The sequence below is a fragment of the Diabrotica virgifera genome, chromosome 2, assembly GCF_917563875.1.
Source record: "Diabrotica virgifera virgifera chromosome 2, PGI_DIABVI_V3a".
In the NCBI taxonomy this organism is placed as follows: Eukaryota; Metazoa; Arthropoda; class Insecta; order Coleoptera; family Chrysomelidae; genus Diabrotica; species Diabrotica virgifera.
Window position 1 is genome coordinate 195754432 of NC_065444.1, and position 14702 is coordinate 195769133.

A 14702-nucleotide genomic window follows, 5' to 3' on the forward strand; every position below is an offset into this window, starting at 1 on the left:
ACTGCAGACTCCTGTTCTAACCCTCAAGAAATATCTACCAATCTTTCTCAAAATACAACTTCTAGCCTAATCCCATTTGAAACTCCTTCTACTATGTCTCGTCCTTCCTCCTCCTCAAAAGAAGAAATCAATCCAACTAATAACGACTTAATAATTCCAAATGAACAGTCTCTAATGTCAGTGTCCTTACCTTCAAATCCTTGCATCAAAAGAACTTATTCTACCGACACAAGTCTCGAATCACCCACTTTATCGGTTACTGATAACCCCCCAGACTTAAACCCTATAAATGATAAATCTCCCACAGCCTTTGCAACTCCTAAAACAGCTCCTAAAAAGAAATTAAAAACTGATGACAAAGAACTTGGTAAAATTACTACCTCTGCTCAATCAACTATTGAACAATTAATTAGTGCTAACCCAGAGAGATTTTCTTTGACAGCATTACAGCTTATTGCCTTCCTGGAAAATTCCTTTGGTAGCAGTGTTCCTCTCAAAGAAGCTCATAACTTTACCACCAACATTAAGTGTCTTTTAGAAGACCTTACGCAAATATATCAAGCTGTATCTGATAGATCGCTTAAAAATCGAATTACAAGATTATCTAAAAAGCTTAAGATCACATTAAATCCCGTAGACGCTGACGAAGTTGCAAGCCTTTCATCCAATAATTCATGTACCTCCAACACCAATGATACCGATCTTTTCTAAAAATAATACAAAAGTCACTTCAGTATGGGTACCATCCCATGTTGGCATTAGTGGTAACGAAAAAGCCGATTGCCTTGCCAAAAAAGCTGCATCATCGATGGATACCATACTTAATGTACAAATCTGTAATGATCTAAAAGCCAGACTGAAGAAGCACACTCTATCCACCTGGCAAATTCACTGGAATAAAAGTACTTCAGTGCTGCATAAAATTAAGCCCTCAGTGAACCTATTTACCTGCCCTAGTTTATCTCGGAAAAACATGGCAATCTTACGAAGACTGCGTATAGGACATACCCGTAACGCCAACAGCTTGGTATTAGTCCTAACTTCAAAGATGTCCTCAACAGTACAGACCAAATCAACAAGGTTATCAAATTCCTCGAGAAGAATCAACTGTTAAACAAAATATAATTATTGTTAACTGATCTTTTTTTACTTATGTTAACTACTACTAATGTTAACTATATATTTATAATTTGTAATTTATAATATTACCATGTAAACTGTAACTCGTGCTAATGGCCACAGATGTCACATGCACGTTAATTTAAATAAAAAAAAAACATTTCTAATAGACATTGGCCCATCATTTAAAAAAATATTACCTGCCCGATGAGAATGTTTTAATTCAGTGATCTATTCAGTACCCTTCAAAATTTGTCGGACAATATATTACCAGTAAATGTTTCTACATATTATCATGCACTCATCGTTTACGGCAAGCGTTTAGTTTCCGAAAATTATTGATTTTAATGGTTTTAAATATGAACAATTCATACTGTCCCGAACGTATCGTATGAGACAACTCTTTGTAAAATCAGGTTTTTCGGAGACTACGCTACGTACCGGAAACGATGAGTGCATGATAATATGTAGAAACCTTAAATTGTAATTAATTATTTATATGGGAAATAAGCCACAATTAAAATGAAAAAATAATTTTATTAACGTTTCGACGCCCAAATCGATTAAATTATAAATTATAAAATTTATAAAGAAACTATAATAACTTATATATAAACTTTTATCAAGAAGAGACAATAAAATTTACAATGGAAAAGGAATACAATAACAGCCTACCTTTCCTCGATGTTTTGATCTCAAAGAAGGATATTGGATATGAGACTCAAGTGTATAGAAAACCAACACACACCAACAGATATCTCAATTACAAGTCAAATCACAACATCAACGTTAAAAAGGGAATCATTAAATCCTTATATGATAGAGCCAAAATTACTTGTTCTAACGAAAATTCCTTTTTAGCAGAAAAACAATTGTTAACATCTGTTTTATTAAAAAATGATTATCCTTTATCGTTTATAAATAAGGAATTGTCAAGGTTGGATCGAATGGAACAGAACAACTTAGAACGGGATCCTACAACATTCACCAGAAATAATACGAGGAAAATATCAATACCATATATAAAAGGACTATCCGAGAAACTTAAAACAATAGGAAATAAATTCAACATTTCAACAACATTCAAAACAACAAACACATTGAGATCTATTCTATCTAAAACTAAACCTAACAATGATCAAGAAAGAACAAAGAATTGCATTTATAAAATACCTTGTGAATGCGAACAATTTTATTTAGGTGAGACATCAAGACCATTAGACGTTAGAATAAGTGAACATCAATCTTATATTAAAAATAGAGAATTTGAGAGATCTCAAATATGTCAACACGCATGGGATAATGAACATAGAGTTCAGTGGAGAGATTCAAGTATAGTCCTGAAAGAATCAGATAGTAAAAAGAGAAAAATCAAAGAAGCGGCTCTAATTATGCTAAATGAAACCAATTCTGTCGCAAATTCTTCGGTAGAATGCAGTAGGATGTGGTTACCCATACTGAAAGAGGAAGTCAATAGAAAGAAAATACCAAGATTAGTAAGTCAATAATATCGAGCTAGTACATATTTTATATTTTAGTATTACTTATATATCTAGTGTTATTAATATTATTTATAATTTAAACATGTTACAAGTCAGAATTTGGTATTATTTTTTGAGAGTAAATTAATGTAAGACCAAATACTTACGATGTCGGGATAGTATCACAGGGTTTTTCCTGGTTTTCCCTTGTGATTTACTATGAAATCTCTAACTCGAGAATTTTACTGTCGTTGCATTTGGTTGTCTTTTTAAAGACATATCACATGCTATAATTTTTTATGACGGATATTCTTGAGTTGGGGTTAATTTCATGTAATCGAATGAACTATCTTTCAGTAAGTCGTCCCAGGAACGCAACTCATAAATATTGGCAATATCATTTTAAAGTCTTCTACTTTAAAATGTATAATATATGTCTGAATTGCCAATATAAATGAGTGAGATTAAATAAATTATTAGAAGAATTTTTTTGCTTAGCAACAACACTTTTGTTTATTTTAGTAATATTTTGTATTTTGACAACGGCACCCGATTTGGGCGTCGAAACGTTAATAAAATTATTTTTTCATTTTAATTGTGGCTTATTTCCCATATAAATAATTAATCATAAAAATGCCACAAGGAAATAACTTCAGAACAACCTTAAATTGTAAGTATTTTTATCAAACAATCCTACACAAAAAATCATAATTTATGACTTTATAATGCGCCCCTCCCAGAGTGGATAGGCGCACGCATTATAAGAGTCATACCCTCACATCGTCAAAATATTTACAATTAACTGGTAATATTGTCCGACACATTTTTAAGGGTACTCCGTTTGTCGGACTCATCAAAATTTAGAACCCTCTATATTTACGAAATACTCCCCTCCCCAAAATTTTCCGAAATAGAAATGTTGTCCTGATGACTGATGTTGACATGAATAACTAATGGGTGGGCCCACCCACCTATTAGTTAAATGGTGGGCCCAAGACCTTTAACGTTGCTTCGCCGGAAAAATGGAACATTCCCTCAAAACTACAGAACAATCTGCCTACTATCGAAAATAAGCAATATTGCAGAGATAATAATACTAGCTACTAGCTCGAGCTAAAAGAAGATATTGAAACAATAGACACGATACCGGAAGCACAATTTGGCTCCAGAACTGAACATTCAAGAGAGTTACATGGTTGACTGAAGATAGCACAGAGCGATGAAACCAGAATAAAATATATTGCCTTTGCATTCCTAGACGTCAGAAAGGCATTTTACAAAGGGTGACACGAAGAGCTTATTAACCAAATTAGATAACTGGGATACAGAAAGGCTATAACATGTATTCTTTCGTCCTTCGTAGCCAAGAGAAAACTCAAAATACGACACTTCCTATCTAAAGTCGGAATGATCTAGGCTGGACTGCCACATGGGGAGTGCTGTCACTCTTTATGTATATCATATACACCGCGGTCACACCAAACACCCCGCAAGGCATGCTCAGTATATATTTAGACGATACAGCAATAGCAGCTAAAGTCTAGATCCAAACCTAGCAGAAGATCCCTAGAAGATGCTCTAAATCAGTTGGAAGATTGGTGTATTCAATTGAAAATCGCAGTAAACCTAGGAAAACCACTGAGGAAAAACCCAGTCATGTTTCGAAAAAGATTTGGAAGTCCGAACCGACAAGTAAGGATGTTTAACACAAAAATAGAATGGTCCAACCAAGCAAAACATGTAGGAGTGCTACTGGACAATAGAATGACACAGGTGCACACCATCTCACTAGCGCTGTCATTAAGAGCAAGATATTAAGACCACGCTAAGATCTCTTATTGGAAGAAATAGCAAGTTAAGCTTGAAAACGAAGTTAAGGATGGCAAAAGGCATCATCACACGAACCATAATATACATATAGATCAGTAGCTAGAGGCCAAACCTGTGAAACAACAGGAAGAAGATTTAAGTAGCACATATGAACATTATAAGGGAGGCTTTGGCCATTCCCACATACATATCTGAAAGGTAAGGATACAGGTAATACAGGATAATCCCAGATAAGGTAAGCATCCCAGAAAAAATGAATGAAAAGGCGTACAGAATCTTCAGCGAAGTAAATCATCCAAATGAAAGTCTAAGGAACTTGACGAGCTGCAACTAAAACTTCATAATAATGCTACCATATCCATATTTTCCAATATCTAGCAATACCATAATATAATATTTTAGACCAGGGTATTTAGAACTAAAAACATTGGAATAAATCGGTTTTTAAATACAGCACCTATCGACTTGCAATGTTTGTATTGTATTTGGGAAAAGTCTACTGACTTTTACGATAGTAAAGACCAGTATCAGACCAGTAGTTACGTAAGCAAGTGAGACAATGTGCCTCACGGAAAAAGATGAAGAAAAATTGAGAATATTCGAAAGGAAAATCCTCAGACAGATTATGGACCCGATAAGAATGGACAACGGAGAATTGAGGAGAAGAATGAACCATGAACTAAGAACCATAATGAAGGGAGAAGATATAGGTAGATTAATTAAAGCACAGAGGCTGAGATGGCTGGGACACATAGAGGAAAGGAAAAACGACCTACTGATTAAGAAGATCACCAGATGGAAACCAGAAACTGAAAGACCAAGGGGAAGACCCAGAGAGAGATGGGAGGACCAGGCCATGAGAGATATCAAAATTCTGAAAGTGAGAAACTGGAGGGAATTATGCACATATCGAAATGAGTGGAAGAAAATTGTAACGAAAGCCAAGTCATACAACAAACTTTGACAACATACAAGTGGAATGTGGAGTGATTCACCGCAATAAGCGAATCCGAGAGTTGTAAGTAAGAGCGGCAAATATTCCACCCGGAACGAAAAGCCCTGATGATGATAATTTGGAAAAAGTCTACAGTAGAAAAATGAGTAGAAATGCATAGTTACATTTACAGTGCATAAAATGCATCAAAAAGTGCAGAAAAATGTCAAAACCAGTATATCAAGAGGGTTATATCAACAGATTACTGGGAAGTTTTTAAGATCGGTAAACATAAATACATCGTCAGAACCGATCCCCGGAGCACCTGGTGCCCAAGGTCACTGCTGAGGCACATCATCTTCTGGAGTTTCGAGGAGTTGCACCACTATAATGATGTAAAGAGATTACTGGGGGTTTTTGCTATTTCTTTATACTTCCGAGCACTCTGTATCAATTTAATGCCGAAAAGGTTCTAAATTCCACAGGAAGACGTGACTGGGCACGAGGTGCTCCGGAGGGTCGTTCTAATGTCTTATTCGTGTTCATCAAACCCCAAAATCGTCCGTGTCATTTGTTTAAATCAATTCAATTTAGTACCGAGAACTTTCGAAACTCTAGAAGATGATTGCCTCAGCAGTGAGGCTGGGCACCAGGTGCTCCAGTGATCAGTTCTGATGGCGTATTCATCTTAACCGATCCCAAAAAAACCCGATATATCTGTTTGCAATCAATTTATTGTCGAAAACCCTCGAACCTCCAGATGACGTACCATAGTAGTAACCATAAGCACCAGAGGATCTGGGGATCGTTTCTGATGATGTATTCATGTTAAGCGATTTCAAAAAACCCCAATAAATCTGTTTGCATCAATTTAGTACCAAAAACCCTCGAAACTCCAGATGATGTACCGTAGCAGTGACTCTGGGCACCAGAAAATACCCCCGAATAACAAAACCTTCCCTTAATATATTGATTTTGATATATTCATGCACCTTGGGGTGAATTTTATGCACTGTAAATGCAATCATGCATTTCCACCCATTTTTCTATTGTAGGCATTTTTCTTGAGGTCGTCCCGAATAAAATGCAAAAAGTTGCATGTCGATAAGTGTTGTATTTCAAAATCGATTTATTCCAGCGTTTTTTGTTCTAAATACCCTGGTCTAGTACATGATATTTCATTAGTTTAATCGATATACACTCAAATAAATTTAGTTCGTAATATTGATTAACCGTGATTACTGAATAGTATTTCGTTGTCACAACAATTTAATTTGTTGTTTCAACGAACTTTTAGACATTGACGAATGTATTTGGTTATTGTCACAATGATTGAATAATAATTGTGAGAATAACTAGAGTACATTAATCAATCACACTCAATTTATTCAGCCAATAACTTAGTTTCGTATATTTAATAAATACTGTTAATTCTGGCAGCAACTCACGTTCTTGATTTCGTAGATGGCAAGCAATTACCTTGGTTTATCGTGACAACGTACATATTGCATTAAAACAATGTACAAATGTTGTTAATATAGAGTAATATATGATTATTGAATAGATGTAAATTTATTGTTGTGACAACGAATGCATTTATCAATCTACTACTGCATTTAATACACACAATCAATGCGTTCATTGTGACAATAATCGTATTTGTTGAGGCAATAAATGTTTTGCTTGACCATTTGAAAGTTAACGGCTTTTCCTTATAGTGATACCCCTAGCTTCTCTGTGTTACCGAAGTGCCCAATAATAATTGCATTTCGTTTTCAAGTGTAGTCCGTAGTAGAAGGAAGTTTTTGTGTGTCTATTATCGTGATATTTCGCTCGAATTCATTTTAAATGTATTCATTTTTTTCGAATCCTGAGAAAACTAATTATTATTTTTGAAAATTTAAATGCAAAATAAAATATTACAGTATTATCGAGGGTCTGAAGTCCTGAGAACCTCTATAATGATTATTTTAATAAGTCACAGGGGTGAAAAAGAGAAAATTTAGTATGATTTTTAATTTAAAATAGGCACACTATTTAACAGAAACTTTTTGTTTATTCTAAGGGACTTTCTGCTCTCGGTAATAATGTAATATTTTATTCTGCGTTTAAATTTTTCAAAAATACTTATTAGTTTTCTCAGAATTCCAAAAAAAAAATGAATGCGTTTAAAAAGAATTCGATCGAAATTTTGAACCTGCGCTCTCAAAAAGGATTAAAGTGTTATATATTTTTGGAATCACTATTTCAAACGCTTTTAAATAAGCTGTCACATGACATACTTTCCCATTAAAAAAAAATCAAAGTTACGCCGCGCCTGTCACCTGAAGAGGGATCGTGTAAAGTTCGAAACATTGATGTTATAATATACTTTGATTATTTTAAAAATCGACCTGTCCGAGCGTTTTGCTTATGTGCTAAAAATAAATAAGTTAATAAGGGGGCGGGGGAATGTAACACTTATTTCAGTACACTGTATAAGTGAAATCATATGAAAAATCACACAGTGTAAAGTCATCATACATTGGGCTATTGCATTCAGTAATTATTAATATAAAATACGTTCATAGTAGGAATGAACGAAACTGATTGTAAGAATGAATAGAGTTGATTGTAAGAAAAACCGGATTTATTGTGGGAATGAACGGAATTAATTGTAACAATAAACGGGAATAATTGTAGAAATAAACGAAATACATTAGGAAAAATAACACTGTTATTGACACAACGAATAGTCTTCCTCGGTCAATTAACGACGCTGTTGTTTCAATAAATAATGTACTCAGTGAACAGAGTTCGTAATATCAATAAATAGTGTTCGTTGACTCAGTGAACAGAGTTCGTAATACCAATAAAGTGATATTATGGTATACATAATAAATGTTCATCCATTCAATAAACGTAATACATTGGCTCAACGAACGAAAATAATGAATTGATGAACATCGTTTTGTTGTCCAAATAAAACCAAGAATTGGACAAATTTTAAGTACTGCGTTTGTTGTCTGAATTAACATTTTTATTGATATTACGTACCTTTTTCGTTGAGTGTACCTACTATAGTTGGTTAATACCAAACAGGCAAACTTTATATCTCCAAAAAAACGTGTCGATCTAGTTTTTGTAAAATTTAATATTCCAGGTGAGAATCATTAATTATAGAAAAAGTTATGGCACCGCTATCATTCTCTAACGATCTTCGGATAGCTTCTACGCTTACTCATTCTGCTTCACCTCATATTTACGGCAATATTTCAAAACCAGATTGATTCGATTTAAAAAGTGTAAAATCTAAGCGATCTGAATTTCGTAATGATTCGTGAATGTTGTTATATCTATTTATATCGCCCCAGTACCGTTAAATCAATTTGTCGAAGGTATTTGCTAACACAAACAGACGTCAGGTCATTAAGATTCATGATTCAAGTATTAAGATCTTACTTCTGTGTCTGCAAATTTTATTGCATAAGCTTGAATTCATTTTTCGTAATCATTATAATTACATATAATATTATAAGTTAAATATTCCATTTCCATGGGATTAAGCCTCAATTGGCGTATGGAATACGAACAATTGGTTAACAATTACATCTTCAATTAAAAAAATTGGTGTTTCGATTTCCACTCCAGAAATCGTTCTCAGAAAAAGATTATTTTAAGAATTGTATTAAAAAAGGTTGTATACCTAACCGCCAAAGTAGTTAAAAAGGTTATCGTCGGTCTAATAAGCAAATTGCCTAAGTCCATTTTTTGCGAAAATTGTTTTTTGGTATCATCTAGTAGTAGACGGTAAAAGCTAAGGTCTGACATTTCCCACAACCGCCATTATTATTTTATTTCACGCCAATTTCGCTAAACGAATTTTGCTGAAGTCCAAACGTTCTTTCTTATTCATACGAATATTGCCTATGTCAGTGTTTCTGAAGTTGTTTTTATTGAAAACGTTAGAAAATGTAAGTAAATAAATTAAATATATATTATTAAATATATTTTGATTATTATTATTATTAATATGGATATAGTATAATAAGTAGAAAGTTTGTGTAAATATTTTGTTTAATTAATTTTGGTCAAATATGTATTGCAGGGAGTTAGGTAATTTTACTTTTTTATTTTTGTTCTAAAGTTTTTGTCTCTCCTGTAAAATTTTCAATTTGTGACTTAGGCAATTTACTTATTAGACCGACAACGTTATGTCGTTTCAAAATTGAGGTTGACCCCTTTTGGCTGCCCACTGAGGGTGGATTTTTTGCCACATGGAGCATGAAATTCTGATTATTTTATGTGTTTCTGCATTATAGGTATGGATCCCGCGTATGAAAAAAAAGTTGATTAATAGCAAGCTGAAAATTTGTTAATAGCTTAAGGGTGTCTAGTCGGATAAACTTTGATATATGGGAACACTGTAACAGGGGAAGTTTTAATTGTGGAACAGGTTAAAAATTTGGAACGGTCAGACTACGAAAACGGCACATTTATTTTGTCCGACAGAACAGACTTAAACTCTCCGAACAGAGATTAAACTCTCATGCAAAAATCAGACTGCTATTTATCACCTGTCATAATTCCTGTCATTTGACATATTCTACATGTTCCACTCATTAAAACGCCCATTTGGTGATAAATAGCAGTCTGATTTTTGCATGAGAGTTTAATCTCTGTTCGGAGAGTTTAAGTCTGTTCTGTCGGACAAAATACATGTGCCGTTTTCGTGGTCTGACCGTTCCAAATTTTTAACCTGTTCCACAATTAAAACTTCCCCTGTTCCAGTGTTCCCATATATCAAAGATTGTCTGACTAGACATCCTTAAGCTATTAAAAAATTTTCAGCTTGCTATTAATAAACTTTTTTTCATACGCGGGATCCAGACCTATTATTTTTATATGTTGAATTCGATTGTTTGTGTGTGTTCGGTATTTTGGTTGTACATTGTGTGTTGCATAATAATATGTATTGTGTGTGATTGTAGGTGGTGTTACTCAGATTTTTTTATCCGCTATTTTTGGTATATATTGCAGGGAGCGCGACATAGATAATATCTACCAAATCTTTGTAGATTTTCGATAACTCCATGATAACGTATATAGAGATAACATATATGTAATTATGCAAGAATTTGATACACCAAGATCCATAAGATCAAAAACAATTGATTTTGCGGTGGACATTTATCCTTGGATCATGGTAAACAAAAAATTCAAAAATATTTTATTAGCTTATACGTTTATTGAGATAACTCTGTCGAGTTTTTTTAGTTATAACGAGTTTTGACTTTTTGGTATCACTCAGAAATCCAAACAACGAATTTTTTTGCACAAAAAGGGCGAAAATCAACATATCAGTATTATTAAATAAAAAATAAGCATAAAACGTTTCCTCAGGGAATGTCTATATACAAAATTCCAGGTGGGTCGGTCAAGTAAATTTCGAAAATAAATAAATAAACTTGTCAATTGCAAAATAAAAACACATACTCTGTCCTTTGAAATAACACTTTTTTTAGCAAAAACTTTCTTTGTTCATATATTTTAACTTAAAGAAAATAAAAGTGTATTATTTTTAAACATATGCACTTGTTTAATAATAATCAAATTAGTTTGATTTTTAGGAATTAAAATTTGAACATACAACAAAATATAGAGTAAGAAAATAATATATTAGATAAAGATTGGAAGAAATTTTGGTGGAAATCAACTTGTGTGAATCGAACACCGGTGTCCTGCGCGTAGCACCAAAAATTAATTTTTATTTAAAAAAATTTCTGACGCCGTGATAGTTAACCGATTTTAATTTTGCAAATTTATTGCAAATGAAAGGTACAGTATTCTTCTATTTGTAAAGAAATTTAAACTTGCTATCTGCTTTATTTTCAGTCTGCAACATTTTAAAAAAATGAATTTTTTTGCGAAAGCTGGATTGAAAAATTTATTTTGCAAAAGCTATTTAATTGATCTTAACTAAATTTACAGCCTTGTTTTATCATATCATAAATATATAGTTTTTCTGGGTGAAATATGAAGGTCCTAAGTGTAGCAGAAATGGTTGAAAAACGTAAAATGCGAATACTTGTTTTTTTATGTTTTTTTTCGCAAATATTGCTATTTTGAGACAAGGGCAACAATTTAAAAAATGTTTAACCAATCTTATGTTGTAGTAAATTTAATTACGCAACTTTTATTTTAGCGCAACTTTTCTCGAAAGTGAATACTTTTAAAGTTATAATAAAAGAACGAAGAAAAAAACGGAATTTTTCCTTCAATTTTTGACATTTTGATTATTTAAACAATGTTCCGAACCATTTTGAGTGGGAGGATAACTCAAATATTATTATATGGGTTAATTCCAAGCAATTTCTGCAAAAAATTAGAGTCACCTCTCAACGTCCATCTCAAAACATATCCACCCTGAACTAATACATATAATGAGCACTTACCTTGCCATATTTATGAGAAGAATTGATCGTATTTGCTGACCAATGATCGGTTTCTAATCTTGCTCGTTCGAGAGCACCAGTGATCGAATCGATTCTGGACCATTCGCGAACGTCGTGATCGTGAAAGGGAGCCCCTCCAGGGGTCGCTGCAACTACTTCCATGTTTATCTATTGTTATTTTCGTTTTTTTTTTGTGTTTTGTCCGCTAGTCAGTTTCTATACAAGGTATGCTATCAAGTGAGATTGACATCAACCTGAAAATAAATATAAACTATGAGTGTGACTTTAATAATACAGTAAGATAATATTGTAGGATAGTAAAAAAATTACAAATAATACATTTTTGACGGTTTTTGCTGTAAATTTTAATGAACTGTTTGGATTGATATGGAATTTGGCATACGCATAGCTAACATGTCAAAGAAAAAAAGTGATATTGTGCCGATGTGTGCTTTTGTCCTGGGGATGAGTTTCACCCCTTCTCGTTGCTGAAAAAGATACGTTCAAAATAGGGAATTCGATAAAATGACTAGTTATAAGCAACTTTTGTTCTATAGCATTTTTTCAGTAATTTAATATTTTTCAAGTCATTTGCGAGCGAATATGTTAATTTTTCAACAAAACGAACACGTTATTAGACAATTTTTCGCAAATAATTCGTAAAGTGAGTATTTTATCAAAATAAACATTCTTAGCAAAAATATAGCCTGTAAAAAAGTGAAAAATTTGGTGTATGCATAAAGTCTCTAGACCTAGTAGAAGCAGAGTCATAGCTAAAGAAAAATAGGTTCATATTCGCCAAATTCCAAATAGAATATTTCAACGTAAAATAAGCAAAACATTAAGCACCTGTTGGAGAAAACTTATTACAACTTTTAAAAGCGTTTAAAAGTTGTAAAAAATTTAAAAAGCTTTTGTTAATCTATGTTTTTATAAAAAAAGATTCTAGCATAAAATGTAGGTCCCATCAAAATACAGTTGATCCCTTTTGTTTTGGCAAAAAAAAGTCGGGAAAATAACCCCCTAATTAGCAATTTAAATAAAATTAATCGTTACCGCTTCACAAGTTACTTTATTTATGTTGTGTTTATATGATCTGTAAGTTTCATCGATTCAACGTGCTTAATTTTGAAAAAAATTGATTTTAAAATAAATTTTTTAAATTCTAAATTTTGAAAAAAAATGGTTTTTTTTTAAATAACTTAAAAATTATTAGAGGTACCAAAAATCTCAAACAATAAACAAAATTGGCTTTGCTTTTCTGAATATCTTGTATTTTTTTTGTTTTCTGTAAGACAAAAATTGGTTAAGATTTGGTGTTTCTAAATTTGCATACACTCGTGATTAGTGACTCGTTAAATCCCTTTTAACTACAGCCCTTTCAAAAATAAGGACTTTGAACCGATGAAACTTACAATAAATATAAACAATACATACATGAGTAAAGAAGCTTGTGAAGTGGTAACGATTAAGTTCATTTGGGATTCTAATTAGGGGGTGATTTTTCCGATTTTTTTACCAAAAAAAAGAACCAACTTTATTTTGAGCTTAACTTGTTTACTTTTGATGCTAGAAATTTTCTTATAAAACAAAACTTTAAAACTTTACTTTACTTTAAAACAAGACTTTAAAAAAGTTGTAATGAGTTTTCCCCAAAAAGTGATTCATTTTTTTGGTTATTTCACGTTAAAATATTCGATTTGGAACTTGACGAATATGAACCTATTTTGCATTAGCTATCTATAATTTTGCTTCTACTGGGTCTATACAGGGTGTCCCGAAAAGATTGGTCATAAACTATACCACAGATTCTGGGGTCAAAAATAGGTTGATTGAACCTCACTTACGTATATACAATAGTGCACACAAAAAAGTTACAGTCCTTTGAATTTAAAAAATGAAAATCGATTTCTTTGATATATCGAAAACTCTTAGAGATTTTTTATTGAAAATTGACATTTGGCATTCTTATGGCAGTAGTATTTAAAAAATAATTAAAGTAAAATTTGTGCACCCCATAAAAATTTTATGGGGGTTTTGTTCCCTTAAACCCCCCCAAACTTTTGTGTACGTTCCAATTAAATTATTATTGTGGCACCATTACTTAAACACAATGTTTTTAAAACTTTTTTGTCTCTTATTACTTTTTGGATAAGCCAGTGTTTATCGAGATATTTTGAATATTTTTCGAATCCACCACATATTTGTACATGGTTAAGTACGATTATAGAGACCCGTTAATAATCTGAAAATTTATTTGTAATTTACATTTTTAGGTATATTTTGAAAAAGAAGCCACATCTCGATAAAAGGTTACTTATCAAAAAAAGAGTAAGAGGCAAAAAGTTTTAAAAACACTGTGTTTAATTGGGGGTTTAAAGGAACAAAACCCCTATAAAATGTTTATGTAAACATATAAAAAAAGAAGCCGCATCTCGATAAAAACTAGCTTATGAAAAAATACTAAGAGGCAAAAAAGTTTTAAAAACGTTGTATTTAACTAACTGTACCATAATAATGAATGAATTGGAACGTATACAAAAGTTTGGGTGGGTTTAAGGGAACAAAACCCCCATAAAATTTTTATGGGGTGGACAAATTTCACTATAATTTTGTTTTAAGATATTCCTGCCATAAGGATGATACATGTCCATTTTTAATAAAAAATCTCTAATAGTTTTCGATATACCTATTGAACAAAATCGATTTTCATTTTGTAACTTCAAAGGGCTGTAACTTTTTTATGAGCATATTTGTACTGAGGTAAGTTAGGTTCAGTCGAACTATTTTTGATCCCAGAATGTGTGGTATAATTTATGACCAATCTTTTCGGGACACCATGTATAATATGTGCTACCTTTTATAAAGGATTTTGATCAATTTTTTGTGATTAGTTCAGTTTTT

The 14702-nt window shown here is 32.4% G+C and overlaps 1 protein-coding gene across 5 annotated transcripts in view; it reads right to left on the reverse strand.

The window, feature by feature from the left end:
- The window catches only part of LOC114337513 (uncharacterized), a 772834-nt gene that overhangs the window by 364508 nt on the left and 393624 nt on the right, over positions 1 to 14702 (reverse strand). For all 5 annotated transcript variants that reach the window (XM_050642993.1, XM_050642994.1, XM_050642995.1 and 2 more), the window contains exon 2: positions 11799 to 12052. In XM_050642993.1, the coding sequence (XP_050498950.1) occupies positions 11799 to 11960 (162 nt within the window). In that variant the 5' untranslated portion in view covers positions 11961 to 12052. The remainder of the gene's footprint in view (positions 1 to 11798; positions 12053 to 14702) is intronic.